Here is a 14,404-nt window from a genome sequence, read left to right as displayed (position 1 = left end):
AGGACAGCATTGAAATACTTTGAAAGGAAGTTATTTTTTTAACATGTAAAAAATCAAACATTTGGACTAGAAAGGATATCTTGGATCTACATTTGAATATACCCGACAAAAAAATTGCTTACCTAAAATATGTAAAAATTAATATAATCAAAAGAATCAAATACTTCATTACAGTAATCATAAAAATAATACAGTAAAATTTCAAACACATTCTTTATCATAGCAATAGTTCTTGGTTTGAAGAGACACATTTCCTAACCTAATCTAGAGGTAACTAGAATGCTGAAAGCAAGTCAGTGAATTGGCATTTATGCAAAAATATTATGCTGAAAACATATTTAGCCTAATTTAATTTTATCTGCATTTTGTGGCCTAACCTGAAGTGACTAGCTAACATTTTTTTTTATTATCAAGACTGCCCATTCATTCTTTTTTCATCCCGTATGTTTTTTTGATATTGGAAATACTTTGTGATATAAGCATATACACATTAAGGAGTAGTGATGGCTATATTCGAGTCCATTCTCGAGAATGATGTCTTTATTTCATTGCACAAACTGTGAAACTTTGCTCTTAACAACGTAAAGCCATACTCTTATTTCAGCAAAAGCAACGGAATTCCTACTTATACAAATTGAATCAATGTATTCCATTCTCTAATTTGACTATGCAGGTTTGCAATTGAAAAGTAACTTTGCCAAAAAAACTTGATAACTAAACCGTGTAAAAGGCTACAAATCCGCAATGAGACCAAAGACAATATTGCTGACTCCACGTCCAATCTTGGATTACTTATACAGACTAACTGTGCTACCCGGCGTTGCCCGGATAATAAATAGTAATTGAGCAGAAAATTGAGTTGTATTTAACATATATAACAAAATTTGCCATTCTAACTTTCAAACTACCTATCATGAGAGAAGTGTTTTGTGTAGTTGAAATAAATTAGGAAATTAAATAAAAACAATTGTAAAGGTTTTCAAACTTTGTCAAACAACTGTAAGTTTCCAACTTTATATCACGAAGATATGATTTTATCTAGAACAGGGTCTTTTCTTTGGAGGCATTAGACAATGTGTAACTTTTAAAAATACATGTATTTAAGAGATTAAATAAACTTTTAAAAATACATGTATTTAAGAGATTAATAAAACAATGTGACATGAATATGGTAGTATTTTGTGGTTGAATTTTTATTAGAACATTCTCTGTCAAAAATGGTTGAATGAAAAATTAATATTGATGATAAAGAATGAAACTAACTGAGTAATAGAAGTGATAGAAAAACGAATAATGTTTAAACTTCAGACCTGATACCCAAATTATGTTTAAAAAATGCAAGTTGAAATAACAGCCATAATGCAACAAACTTTAAAAACTTACGCTATAAACTTCAAAAAGTTATGTGAATTTATAAATGTAAATGTAATAAGAGAACGTAAATCTATCCAGAATCTACTGTATATATATATATATATATATATGTATATATATATATGTATATATATATACAAAATTGTTTTCTCACCCCAGATACTCCGTATGGGTGGTAAATTCTGCTCTAACTCGGGTCTCCTACCAGAGACCTGGGAGTTTGAGCACTCGCCTCAAGATCTTAGCTGTTCCCAATAGCGCACTTTTCTGCAACTCACCTGAGTTGATTGTTGTTGGTATTTGGGTAAGCCACACTTTATGCGCCGGTGTTATTGCGCCCAGTGCCCCAATGACTACTGGGATTACAGTTGTTCTTACATTCCAACATTTTTCAATTTCTTCTCCAAGAGGGAGATATTTCTCTACCTTTTCTTTTTCATTGCTGGCTATATTGTAGTCATTGGGTACTGCTATATCTATTATAGTAGCCCTCTTGTTCTCCTTGTCTACCACCACTATATCTGGTTGGTTTGTTAGGACATGCTTGTCAGTTTGGAGGTAGAAGACCCAAAGGATCTTAGCGCGGTCATTTTCATTGACCTCACTAGGAGCTTCCCACCAGTGTTGTGGTTTATTAAAGCCATACTCATCACATAGACTTCTATACACAATACCTGCGACATGATTATGCCGCTCAGTGTATGCGTTCCCTGCTAGCTGCCTGCATCCACTGATGATGCGTTGGATGGTCTCAGGTGCATCTTTGCACAGTCTGCATCTAAGATCGTCTCTAGTGTGATAGATTTTCGTTTAGAGTTGCCTTGTTGGGAGCACTTGCTCCTGGACTGCCATGATTAGCGACTCTGTATTGGCCGTTAGGTTTCCTTTGTTCAGCCACATATATGTCCGGTGAAAATTGCCAACCTTAGACATTTGTTGGTGGTAAGCACCATGAAGAGGTTTCGTGTGCCAGTCAATTTCCTCAGCATCAGGGCGTAGGTCCGTTGTAAGAGCAGCCAATTGAAATTCAGCTAGCAACTTATCTGAGATGGCCATGGAGGCTGCATATGCTATATATATATACATATATATATATATATATATATATATATATATATATATATATGTAGCACCATGAAGATATGATTTTATCTAGAACAGGGTCTTTTCTTTGGAGGCATTAGACAATGTGTAACTTTTAAAAATACATGTATTTAAGAGATTAATAAAACAATGGGACAGAATATGGTAGTATTTTGTGGTTGAATTTTTATTAGAACATTCTCTGTCAAAAATGGTTGAATGAAAAATTAATATTGATGATAAAGAATGAAACTAACTGAGTAATAGAAGTGATAGAAAAACGAATAACGTTTAAACTTCAAACCTGATACCCAAATTATGTTTAAAAAATGCAAGTTGAAATAACAGCCATAATGCAACAAACTTTAAAAACTTACGCTATAAACTTCAAAAAGTTATGTGACTTTATAAATGTAAATGTAATAAGGGAACGTAAATCTATCCAGAATCTACTGTATATATATATATATATATATATATATATATATATATATATGTATATATATATATATGTATATATATATATATACAAAATTGTTTTTTCACCCCAGATACCCCGTATGGGTGGTAAATTCTGCTCTAACTCGGGTCTCCTACCAGAGACCTGGGAGTTTGAGCACTCGCCTCAAGATCTTAGCTGTTCCCAATAGCGCACTTTTCTGCAACTCACCTGAGTTGATTGTTGTTGGTATTTGGGTAAGCCACACTTTATGCGCTGGTGTTATTGCGCCCAGTGCCCCAATGACTACTGGGATTACAGTTGTTCTTACATTCCAACATTTTTCAATTTCTTCTCCAAGAGGGAGATATTTCTCTGCCTTTTCTTTTTCATTGCTGGCTATATTGTAGTCATTGGGTACTGCTATATCTATTATAGTAGCCCTCTTGTTCTCCTTGTCTACCACCACTATATCTGGTTGGTTTGTTAGGACATGCTTGTCAGTTTGGATGTAGAATACCCAGAGGATCTTAGCGCGGTCATTTTCATTGACCTCACTAGGAGCTTCCCACCAGTGTTGTGGTTTATTAAAGCCATACTCATCACATAGACTTCTATACACAATACCTGCGACATGATTATGCCGCTCAGTGTATGCATTCCCTCTTAGCTGCCTGCATCCACTGATGATGCGTTGGATGGTCTCAGGTGCATCTTTGCACAGTCTGCATCTAAGATGGTCTCTGCATCTAAGATCTATATATATTATATATATATATATATATATTTATAATATATATATATATATACAGTATGCACATATATATGTATATATATATATATATATTTGTATATATATGCAGATATATGTATTTATATACTTATATATATATACTAATTTATATATATGTATATATATATAAATACATATATATATATACTGTATATGTATACATATATATTTCTCAAAGTATGTAAATGTATGTAAATATAGGAGAGTGAGGATTGACTGATACTTGTAATTATACACGATAAGACTTAGAATGAATCTTACTGATAATCTAACAGATAATCCTACGGTAATCTTACATATGTTTGTTGTAAAATGTGAAGTTAATCATGAATTACTAATTGGTTAGGTTAAGAAGGAAAAATGTAAAAGCTAACACACAAAGCAAACACTGATAGAAACAAACAAGCATGCAAAGAACAAATGTTTTGATTTAAAATAAGAAAAATAACGTTAAAATATTTTTTAAACAAACAAAATCTTTGTTCGTATTTAATGATCGAAAAGCGCAAGGTGCCAAATCAGAATCTAAAGAATATAATGAAACTGGTGAAAAGTTATCTGAGATGCTAGAATAAATTAGAGGCAAAGCTAAGTGTAGATGTAAAATAAAAAGTCTGTATGTAAACTGTGAAATTTTGTTGCAACACATATATTTTGGTAACGTATATAATCAGTAAAAAAGTCCCCAAATTTTAGGTTTGAGATAAACTCTTAGTTTTAATGGAAAAAATCAAAAGGTATTGCGTTGCAGATACTTATGTTCTAAAATATTTCATTTTAATCGTCTACACGAGAAGAATTGGCCTTGACCCCAGATACAGTATGAGTTTAGTAAAAAGCTTGACGCGTGACAAGGCGTGATGATAAAAAACACTTATAAATGACGTAGAATCATTCTAGAACACTCATTGATGATACTTTGATGGTTTTCAGTAAAGTCAAAAAAATTTCGTGAAAACGCGTGATGGTTAAATTCTTGCCAAATCGTCACAAAATTGCTTCCAATGGCGAACCGGGTGCATTCTACGCAATATCTCGACAAACCAAAAAAATGTTTGTGGATAAAAATTGATCAAAAAGTATTAAAACGGTTTAAAAACACTTAAAAATATGTTGTACATCGTCAGGAGACATATTTACAGTGCTTGGAAAAAAATTCTACCTGTGTTAGCATGAAAATATTCACCCGTCACACGTTTTACTAAATGGTAGCCATTTTAATAAACGATTACCATTATAGTAAAACGGCAACCGTTTTGCACACGTTTAACTAAACGGGTTGCCGTTTTAGTAAATTGCGTGATGATTTAAAATACTTCAAAATGACATCAAATCATTCTAAATCAGCCTTTAAATAATTTAACTTTGAGAACAAACTCACTGGTTTGTCAAGACATTATTTAAAAAAGACCTAGAATGCCATTGGGAGTAATTTTATGACCAGTGAACTTCAAACCCCTGAAATGACAATTACGTGACTTATACATTGATAGCGGAATGTAATGTATGCGCCATATTGGAGAGCTAATTGTGTACTAGTGTCAGGGTTAGAAAGTTTGAAATTTTGCAGAATGCAGCAATCATGCTAAAATAGGCATCGCGAAGATTGTAATGCTAAAGCGAAGACATGATAAACTGCTAGGCTAAGAATGCATTAGGATTAGAAAACAGTGCATTGCTTGTCAAAACCATATATAAGTAATTTGTTTGACAGTTAACGCCAGCACAAGAATCTTGGAAAAAACTATGACAAACGGCAATCTTTCCCCACTGCTACAAACAGCATAATAATTGATGTATTACCTCTATGCTCTCATGTTTCAAATCTAGTGGCCGTCTAACCATTACATTTGATGATGAGATATTAAAAAGCTTAACTATATTTGATGTCATCATTACACATGAAGAAGATGTATAGCCATACACTAATCAATTACAGGGACAAGCACAAGCAAGGACATACACACATCAAACCGTCGACCAGTTTTAAATGAAATCAGATATTTACAACACTCTTATAGATATAGCTTACAACACCATTTATTAAAGATAGTATGCCTCTGTAAAATCATAAGATAAGTCTGCATGACTTTTAATGCTTTCATGATAGAATTGATGTAATGAATATAGAAAAGCATGAAATATTAATATCTCCTTTACTTTATGTAAGATAAATTATTATAACTGTCTCAGAATGAATAATATAGCAAAATCCATTTTATATGAATCAGCTCAGCTATTGATGGTTTTTTCAGGTTATGGCCAGTCTTGTAAAAAGTTGTTGACTTAGTTTAATTCATGAGTGTACCGCAGCGTCATGGAATCCGATAATGTGACAACTGTCAAGGCATCAGATATCAAATCTTAGAAAACTGTCAAGGTTTCAGATATCAAATGTTAGAAAACTGTCAAGGCATCAGATATCAAATATCAGAAAAAAAAGAATGCTGGCTGACGTGGAAGACAAGCCTTGAACAAATTATTAGTTGAATTCACGGGCGTATCACATCATCACGGAATCCCGTTAGATGTCAACTGTCAAATCGTCAGATATTAAATGTCGGAAAGGACTGCTGGCTGACATCAGAGACACTAGAAATAAGCATTACGAAAATTTTGTAAGAATCCAAGGACATTTGACACTTGTCTGAGAATAAGTGTATAAGGAGGAGTTAGCAGCAAGCCAAGGCAGAGCGCATCTGGCAGCGAACCAGAGACAGCAACTTGGCATCAAGCCAAGTAGCCAGAAGAGGGCACATAGAGAGGGCATTTGGCAACGAGCCAGAGACAGTAACTTGGCAGCAAGCCAAGTAGCAAAGAGAGGCACACAAATAGCGCATTCGGCAGCGAGCCAGAGACAGCAACTTGGCAGTGAGCCAGGCAGCAAAAGAGGGCGCAGAGAGAGAGGCTAATATAAGCCATAGGGCCAGCAGCAGACAGCTTGCAGAGGATCATCCCATTGCGGAGAAAACATACAGCAGAAACCATCTACCAAAAAGAGACAGGAAACTACAAAGCCTAGAGAAAATAAAACTTGTTCAGCCCCCTGCCACCAGAATGAGCCGTCAATTTACACGCCTCTTCACTACACACCGCCTTGCAGACACGTAACTATTGAATATAGAAAGGCCGTAACTAATAGGGCAAATTATACAAGCGTATTGTTACTCTTGCTTTAGCTAGTTAGTATTGACAGAATTGCTGTTATTTTTTGTTCTTCTAAAGGAAAAAGAGTTAAAGACACTTGAAAACAAATAACTGGTGCATTCTTTTTGTCTACTACAATAATTGCCTACAAGTACTAGTAGGCTTTGCAATATCAATACTACATTTTGTGAACTTTGTTACATGAGCTCATCATTGCAATAGCGGTTACTGTCAAAACAAGTTGTAAGGGGAACTATAGGAGTGCCCATCTCCACTGATTGAGTTGTTATTTCAATTTGGCCTCATAGCAGCACTTTGATTTTTGCGGGCCAGAAGATCACTTTGTCTGCGGTCAAAATTTGTCCTGGGAGAAATTGAACTCAAGGTCCAGAGGTTAACGATTACACATAGAACCATAGAACCATAGAACCATATTATTATTACACTGTGAAAAATCACACAAATACGATGTAGTTTTCATTTTTATTTCTAAAATTCCAAATTTAAAACTCTTAAATATAATAATTATTAGTTACTAACAATTTTTTCCATTGACAAAGATTAAATAAATGTTATTAAATTTTGAATTAATTATTATAAAAAGAATTAATTCAAGTTTATCCTTTGAACCTGGTTTTATATGTAAACAAACCGTAAAAAATGAAATAAACGTACATGTTGAATAGATATTATCCACCTGATGTTAATGAAAACTACTCCTACGCAGCTTTTCGAATGCCTGAAAGAAGAATTCCTATTGATAACAAATGGAGTGGAATATAATAAATGAGAAGTGGAAGTAAAATAGATTTCCGTGAACAATATTATTCATACAAACGGTTCTATTACAGATGCATAAACCCAGCAAATGATATATTAAAGCAAATAACCACTGTTCTATTATATTAAAAATTATATTACATATGCATAAACCATAATGGATAAACTTAGCACATGAAGTATTTTGATAAAACAACACATATGCTGCTAAAACAGAAACGGTTTTTAAGATGTAAGTGATAATTGCTCATGAATGTATATGTAGAATACAGTTTCTGTAAAAGATAGAACAAACTACTGCAACAACTACACGGAAACTAAAAACAGTTGTAATAGAGGATAATCAAAATAATGCAAACAAGGGTATGCAGGAAGTAGTGTAATTATATGATTAAACCTATACATACTCCTTACAGAAACTGTGTAAATTGAGAGATGAGATTGAGAGATGAGATTTGTATACTACTGGAAATTGAGCCATTGTCAGAGTGTCTTACAACTAAATCAGACTATACATATGAGTACAACAACAGCTACAGAAGCATATTATAGTAATTACATTATTACTGTCATTTAAAAGTACTGCTTTAGTATTTTGTGCTGCAAAGATGCACCTTGCAGTTTGAATGTATGATTTTAGCATAATTAGGCTGTCTGAGATCATAGAACGACTGAATAAGGTTTTTCATCAATGAATCAGTGGTTGGATATGCCATCTGCTGTGTCCGTAAGGTGATTTCCAAATCATAACACATCACTAGATCCTGCACTACTGGTAACATACACCACACAATGGAGTGGATCTGGCTTCGCATTAATTTGAAAGTATCGCTCTGTAAATAGCAAGATCGTGATGACACTGTCTGATGGACGCACCAATCCTTCATTGTTTTGTAGCTCGAGTAGAGTATAGAGGTGTCGGTAAAGGATACTTGACTTAGTCGTAACCAGGGAATGACGAACAATATTACATGACAGAACTTTAGTTAGCTTGCACACAATGCATCCAGCTAAATTAAATGTACTGTTACCTATAACAGAAATTTGACATCTGTAATCGTTAAGAGCTCCGAAAACTGATCAATTTCTGAAGTAGCCTGTGTGATGAGAATTTCGTCTCGAGCACTAACATTACCTGTCTTACCAGCATCTGATTTTGCGCCAAATTTGCTGATAAGTTTGCGAAAGGTAGCCTTAAACTGAGTAACAGTAAGATATTATTCCAACCACTTAAACAAAAGCATCAATTATGACAATTACATATAATCAACCAAAATGAATGTCTTATTCACATAAAAGATAATACCCTTAAAAGTTGTTTTGGAACAAAGTTCAAATTACAGTTAATTGGCATAAAAAGATTTATTATGTCTTACTCTGCTGTGTTTTAGGTGCCAAAAATGTGGAAATGTGATTACAAGCACTAAAAAGTTAAAAAATAAACAGTTAATCGCCGCCATCACAAGACCGCCGTACATGTGGATTAGAATCTCTTTCCAAAGACGGCTCAATTGAGAAATAGTTTTACAAGATGGCTTCAGTTTACACTTTCACCCAATCTCATTTGTCGAAATATTTTCACAAATATATTTCAAGCATTCAATAAAACGATGTTCTTTGTTCTTAGGCATTTATTTCATCATCATCGTAATGCTGTCATATCGAGCTCTGATATCTCAAAACTTACCGTAAAAGTTTGTTTAATTATTTCACCATAGCTCGAAGGAGTGCATATCATCCTCTGATAAACATGAGCAGCCTGTTTGTCACCTGTAAAAGACAAAAAATGCTGCAGGAATTATTCACGCTATTTGGCAGAAAGTACGAGTCACATAATCAGATTACGACTGGATGATTAGATCGAGCCGAAAAAAATTGTAAAGTAGCGAGCATTTATATTAAGCTTTTCTGAAGAACCCAATTGGTTAGTCATAAACTAGTGCTACGGGACGTTTTAGAGCCTTTTATTGACCTTTCAATCATTTGAATTTTGAATTCAATGAGCCTTTTATTAGCCTTTCAATTTCCGTAAGAAAATAACGTGACAAAACGATAACCAAATGTAATGCTTACATCAGAGAAGTAAACAGATTTCATTTTACGGCGGTTTTGTGATAGTGGCGATAAACTGTTCATTTTTTAGCTTTAAAAAGAGCTTGTAATCACATATCCACATTTATTGCACCTATAACATGGCAGAGTAAGACATGGTAAATCTTTTGATACCAAATAACTGTAATGTGAATATTGTTGCCAGACAACTTTTAACTATTTTAAACACAAAATGCCTATTATATGTTGTTTTTTTTGTAAATGCATCTACTATTTTGGTCTGGATGACATTGCAAGTTTAAGCATTTTCGAACTTTTTTTCAAGCGTGTGGGAATATTCATGAGCATATGCACTCACCAAATATTCCACAAGGGAAAAGCCCTGTCTGCAGTCGGCCACATAGTGTTATTGTTCCGCAGAAGTCCACATGGTCGACTCCTATATATTTTTGTACTCCCAGTGTCACCCCTCTATGCCAGACTGTCATGCATAACCTAAGGTCCTGCAATACGAATGAGCATGAGGCGGACACACGCATATATAACATATATGACTCCTGACGATTTCTAATAAACTTTAATTTTTTTTGTCAGTTTTCAACTAGTTTTGATACATTTGGACCAATTTTGACCCTCACATGTTTCCTAGTTTGTTGAGATATTACTTAAAATGTGTCTGGTAAGCCATTGGTGTGTTGTTCGGTGATTTTCGATGCAATTTGCACAGTCAAAAAATTATTAATTTATTTCCCCACAAGAGCCGATACACAACCGGGCCGTCTTTTATAAAACGCAAGTAAGTCCAAAATATAAGCATAGAGCAAACAGCAAATAGGTTAACTGCTTGCTACAGGTAATAGCCATTACATTCTTTCTAATGCAATGCTAATGCTTGCTTCTTGTTACAGATCGCTGTCAAAACCATTTTACATTTAACGCAACCAACTTTCTAAGTGTGTACTTTACACAGCACCTTGCCATTTTACTTTTAATATTGCATTTCGGAGATATAATAAACATATTTCTTTATTGTTGTTGTTAGTTAAATAACGTACAGTAGGTTAGGTCTACAGCTTGAGTTAATACTTATTTTATTGTTATAAAACATAAGTTTGATATAGTAGTAGATTAGGTCTGATTTTTATACAGCCTTTTGTTTTGAATAAATGTCCTTTTGATTTTCATTTCAAAACAACTTGACAACTACCATGAATATACAACCTACCAGAACACTACGTCGTCACATTGGCCGTCCACGTGTTTTTCAATTATTACGGAGGAGGATAAATAGAAGGTCCTCATAGCAACCATCAACATCAAATGCTAATGTTCAACAACATGCTACTCATAACAACAACTCATCTGATTCAGAGAATTCTTTAGTTAGTTGTTGTAGGTGAAGCCTACAACAACTAACTAAAAAATTCTACTTTTGTAGAATCCTGACCTTTTGTATCTACTTTTTCAACAACCAGCAGTATCCTTTCTTTTTCCATCATCACTTTGGTCGTGCGCTGTATGACAGAAGAATTTCTAGTCCCATGACCAAACACGAGCAAAGCGATTGGTTGGGAGATTTATGATAAATGCACATGTGCAAACAACTCCCGAAAAATTTTCATTAACGGCCGTCGCAAACTCTTGTACTGAATTCTCATCAACAAATTTACCCATTTTTGTGTAGAGTCGTTCAAATATAATAACGATACAAAACACATATAAACCTTTTTGAATATGTTACCAAGTCTTTAAAAGGTTTGCTTATCGTTGCTTGTTTGCTGCTAATATTGCAGGTATGTATATGCATCTAGTGTAGCAATCCTTACCTTTTCCACAGTTAACTATGGATTCACTTGTATGATTAAAGCGGCATCGAAGTACCACCATGTGTTTTGTGCATGAAAGTGCTCGCTAACAGCTCCATGAAACCACATCAACTTAAGAAACACTTAAGAAATAAACATGCAGAACACATGGATAAATCAAAGCCGTTCTTTGAAGCTAAAGAGAGAGAACTCAAGCGTGCAAAACTGGATTCCACTGGCACTTTTCATATCCAGGCACAGGCCATTACCGAGGCATCCTATGCTCTGTCTCACTGTATCGCTTGAGATAAGAAGCCACACACCATTGGTGAAACATTAATTAAACCTTGTCTGCTGGAGTGTACTAAGATTATTCTCGGAGACACAACCGCTCAAAAGATAGCTGATTTATCCCTCTCAGACAGCACAGTGAAATCGAGGATCGATGATATGTCTGCGGACATAAAGAGGCAAGTAATTGAAAATATCAAGTCATTTCCCATGTTTGCCATTCAACTTGATGAGTCCACTGATGTTGCTAGAATTCCACAGCTGAAGGTTTTTGCACGCTATGTTCACAGAGAAACAATTGATGAAAATTTATGTTCTGCAGTCCTCCAACAGAGACCGCCACAGCTGCTGATGTTATCAACCTGGTTTCTGACTTCTTCAGCAAAGAACATCTAGGCAGGAGCAAACTAAATGGAGTTTGCACATATGGTGCTCCAGCCATGTTTGGCTGTCGTGCTGGATTTGCACAGTTGGTAAAATAAAAGAATCCTTTAGTGGTGAGTACCCATTGCTTCATTCACAGACAAGCGCTAGCAGCAAAAACTTTTCCCAAAAGATTGCAGGAACACCTTTCTTCAATGATTAAAGTAGTAAACTCTATCAAGGGCTCTGCCTCTTCCACAAGTTATGCAAAAATATAGATGCTGTGCACTCATCAGTATTGTTCAACACCAAAGATCGATGGTCATCAAAGAGTAACATGCTTCTGCATTTCTTCAATCTACGAAAAGAGGTCAATTAGTTTTTGAAAACTCATAACAAACCCAAACTACTGGCTTCAATGCAGGTGGAAGGCTTCCATCAGTGTTTTGCTTACCTGGTTGACATATTTGGTTCAATTAATGAAGTGAACACAAAGATGCAAGGTAGAGACAGAATTGTGTCGAATGCAATTGATAGTATAAATGCATTCAAAGACAAGCTCAAACTCTGGGTGGAAAGATTGGCTACTGGGAATGCAAGAGTTTCATTTCCAGTTCTGCATTCATTAGTTGGCAAGAAAGCTCCTTCCGCTTCATTGCTAACTGACATAAAGCATCACTTGAACAGTTTGATAGCAGAGTTTGAGAGATATTTTCCAAAGTTAGATCCTAGGACAGAGCAATGGATGAGCCTGACCCGAGACCCTTTTAGGCGCAATGTCCACAAGATTCCGGAACAGCTTCAGTAGGAGTTTTTTGGAGCGGACCAACAACTCTGCATTAAAAGATGACTTCAAAGAGCTATCAATAGAGCACTTTTGGGGTTAGGCCCAGAGATTGTATCCAAACATAAGCCTGGTCGCTTTCAAGATGCTCATACCATTTGCTTCTAAATATCTTTGCGAGGCAGCATTTTCAGCAATGCTAACCATAAAGAGCAAATCTAAAAACCGTCTGGAAGTAGAAGCTGACCTACGGTGTGCCTTATCTACAACAACTGCTAACATCAAAATTATTGTCAGCTCCAAACAAACACAGAAATTACACTAGTCTGCTTACTGTCTTACAATGATAGATATAGTGAGTTTCAAGATACATTCCTATTTAATATTCCATGTAAATATGACTGTAATAAATGCATATATGCATGTCTATATATATATATATATATATATATATATATATATATATATATATATATATATATATATATATATATATATATATATATATATATATATGTATATATATATATACATATGTATACATATATATACATATATAATATATATATATATGTATATATATATATTTATATATATATATATATATATATATATATATGTGTGTATATGAGTTATATGTGTTAATAAAGTTCACTATCTAGTTGCAGTGCATTATGAAAGTGTGAAAGAGTTGGGAGCTGGGAATTTCTGTCTTTAGGTGTGGAAAAAGGAGAATTGGACAAAAAAGGTTAAAACCCACTGTTTTAAACCAATTTTGACCATCAAAGGTTTTTCAAATTTTGTCGAAATATTACGTAAAATGCATTCAGTAAGCCATTGGGAGCGATATTAGGACGATATGGCATGATTTTAGCCGTCACGCGTTGTCACACAAATTTTTGGCCCCAACTGAAAACCATCAAAATATCATCTAGGAGTGTTTTATAATGACTTGATGTTATTTTGAAGTATTTTAAATCATCACACGTTTTACTAAAACCGCAACCTTTTTTAGTAAAATGTGTGCAAAACGGTTGCCGTTTTACTATAACGGTTTCCGTTTAGTATAACGTGTGACGATTTACAAGCTAATACAGGTCGACGCTTTTTTCAAGCGTGTGAATATGACTCCTGATAATGTAAACTAGATTTGTAAGTATTTATTTTGTTTTAAACTGATTTTGGCCGACATGCGTTTTTCAAAGTTTGTCGAAATGATTCGTTAAATCCATCTATTAAGCTAGTGGGAGCGATTTTATGACGATTTGGCATGATTTTAGCCATCACGCGTTGTCACGCAAATTTTTTGGACACATCTGAAAATTATTAAACTGTCTTCTAGGAGTTTTTTAGAATGATTTGATGTTATTTTGATGTATTTTAAATCATCACGCGTTTCACCAAATCGGCAACCCGTTTAGTAAAGCGCATGCAAAACGGTTGCCATTTTACTATAAAGGTAACCGTTTTATTAAAACGGCTACCGTTTGGTA

At 34.5% G+C, this 14,404-nt stretch overlaps 1 protein-coding gene across 1 annotated transcript; it reads left to right on the top strand.

Annotated features, from left to right (window-relative positions):
* Positions 1–11,641: 11,641 nt before the first annotated feature.
* On the top strand, positions 11,642–12,935 carry LOC137398222 (uncharacterized). The gene is made up of 4 exons (XM_068084327.1): positions 11,642–11,746; positions 11,834–11,943; positions 12,087–12,237; positions 12,552–12,935. Exons 1-4 carry the CDS (start codon positions 11,642–11,644, stop codon positions 12,933–12,935), a joined length of 750 nt encoding a protein of 249 aa, XP_067940428.1.
* The last annotated feature ends 1,469 nt before the right edge of the window (positions 12,936–14,404 follow it).

The sequence above is a fragment of the Watersipora subatra genome, chromosome 6 (assembly GCF_963576615.1).
Source record: "Watersipora subatra chromosome 6, tzWatSuba1.1, whole genome shotgun sequence".
Taxonomy (NCBI): domain Eukaryota; kingdom Metazoa; phylum Bryozoa; class Gymnolaemata; order Cheilostomatida; family Watersiporidae; genus Watersipora; species Watersipora subatra.
This window is presented reverse-complemented; position numbering and strand designations above follow the sequence as displayed.

Excerpts from the sequence above, each read along its gene's own strand:
- LOC137398222 (XM_068084327.1), top strand. The coding sequence starts at position 11,642 with ATGGATAAATCAAAGCCGTTCTTTGAAGCTAAAGAGAGAGAACTCAAG. Across the intron at positions 11,747-11,833 it reads AGGCACAGGCCATTACCGAG|TGTACTAAGATTATTCTCGG; the intron begins GCATCCTATGCT and ends TGTCTGCTGGAG. Across the intron at positions 11,944-12,086 it reads ATGTCTGCGGACATAAAGAG|TCCTCCAACAGAGACCGCCA; the intron begins GCAAGTAATTGA and ends TATGTTCTGCAG.